The following is a 1,546-nucleotide window of genomic DNA, read 5'->3' as shown; positions in this document are numbered from 1 at the left end:
CAAGGTCCTAACATCATCATCAGTTCTAGGCCCAACTGTGATCCTTGCTTGAACCAAGAATATACTCACAATTTCGGATGTTTTCCTGATCATATCATCATCCTTACGTATTAGATTAGTAACCTATTAGGGATAGTCTGGGACTATGCTCATACAATGACGTACATTACGTATTCATACCATCATCACTGCACATTATGCCATAAGGCAGCAATATACTATTGTAACATACTCCTATTAATATCGGTATAGATACTCCATAGAGACCTAAAGCCCCATAACATACTACTCAATGAGGACTGTACGGCCATAAAGATAGCTGATTTCGGTCTGGCTAGGGAAGTGGGTATCCCCACTGGTCCATTAGCCATTGATGTAAAGACCCCCTCTCTGTGGTGTCCACTGCTAGGCCTGTAGGTTGTTACCTTATGGTATAGATCACCAGAGGCTATCCTAGGGGCAACAGCATATGGTGACTCTCTTGATGTGTGGAGTATTGGCTGCATTATAATGGAGATGCTACGTGGGAAGCCCTTCGTTGCAGGTGAGGGTCTCCTCATAACTCTACTGCTGAAGTGAGGATGATTCACTCCCTCTAGGCTCCTCACCCGAGGACCAGATCTGCAAGATATTTGCCATACTCGGTGCACCAGATGGCAGCACTGGTTGGCCTGATGTTGAGAGGTTACCATTATGGAAGTAGAGGCCCATTGTATCGGCCTATCATTATTATCCCATCTAGGTCCTATATGCGGCTTGCATCGAGAGTAGTACCCCTATCTGATATCCTACCTGAAGGGACCTCTCCAATAGCTATCGACTTGGCTACTAGGATGTTGAAGTAAGGCTCAACACTAGTACAGTTACTACTACTGTCACGCATTTGTCATCATTCCTAATATCACCTTCCATGATTATCTTCCATGGCCTTTCAATAACCATACAGGAGTTGTCTATTCCATGGTGTTATCCCCTTTGCCCTCAGAGTTTGCCCAGATCACCGCATCACATGCGAGGAAGGGCTGGCCTCACCATACTTCCAATACTACCACCACAAGTGTGATCTATCGAAAAGTTGACCCTCTCCACGTCGTCAATGATATTACTTGAATAAGATTGATGATTGATTTCCCCTTCATGTGATTGAACTCCCTCTCTTCGGTGTAAGGAGGAGGAAGAGGGCCGCCACCTGAACTACTGTCACCATTGTTGCTGTTGACTCCTCCCCGTTTTAAATCATTCATCCATCGTAGTAGCACTATGCATCATCATCATTAACTTCTACTCTGCTCTACTACTCCTTACCATCATCATTCACTTGCTTCACTCTTGCTACTGGATTCTGGACTATACACGCACTACCAGTCCTACGTACCCTCTGCCTCGTACACGTCTTATCATGATAATAATAATGAATCTACTATTTCCGTCGACCACCCAAGTGGTATAACAAGCTCTTCGTATAAGAATAATGATAGTAATCGTTGTTGTTCCCCTCCACAATAATCGTCGTCTCTATTATCAACTACGAGCAGTGTGCCGATAG

The 1,546-nt window shown here is 44.4% G+C and overlaps 1 protein-coding gene across 1 annotated transcript; it reads left to right on the top strand.

Annotated features, from left to right (window-relative positions):
- Positions 1 to 252: 252 nt before the first annotated feature.
- On the top strand, positions 253 to 1,517 carry Pmar_PMAR009673 (Negative regulator of the PHO system, putative; the record flags this gene model as incomplete). Its single annotated transcript, XM_002779706.1, has 5 exons — positions 253 to 375; positions 418 to 544; positions 600 to 699; positions 743 to 841; positions 986 to 1,517. Coding segments are annotated over 5 exons (543 nt in total), but the record flags the coding sequence as incomplete, so codon positions are not given.
- Positions 1,518 to 1,546: the final 29 nt, after the last annotated feature.

This window comes from Perkinsus marinus (assembly GCF_000006405.1).
Source record: "Perkinsus marinus ATCC 50983 genomic scaffold scf_1104296945768, whole genome shotgun sequence".
Classification (NCBI taxonomy): domain Eukaryota; phylum Perkinsozoa; order Perkinsida; family Perkinsidae; genus Perkinsus; species Perkinsus marinus.
This window is presented reverse-complemented; position numbering and strand designations above follow the sequence as displayed.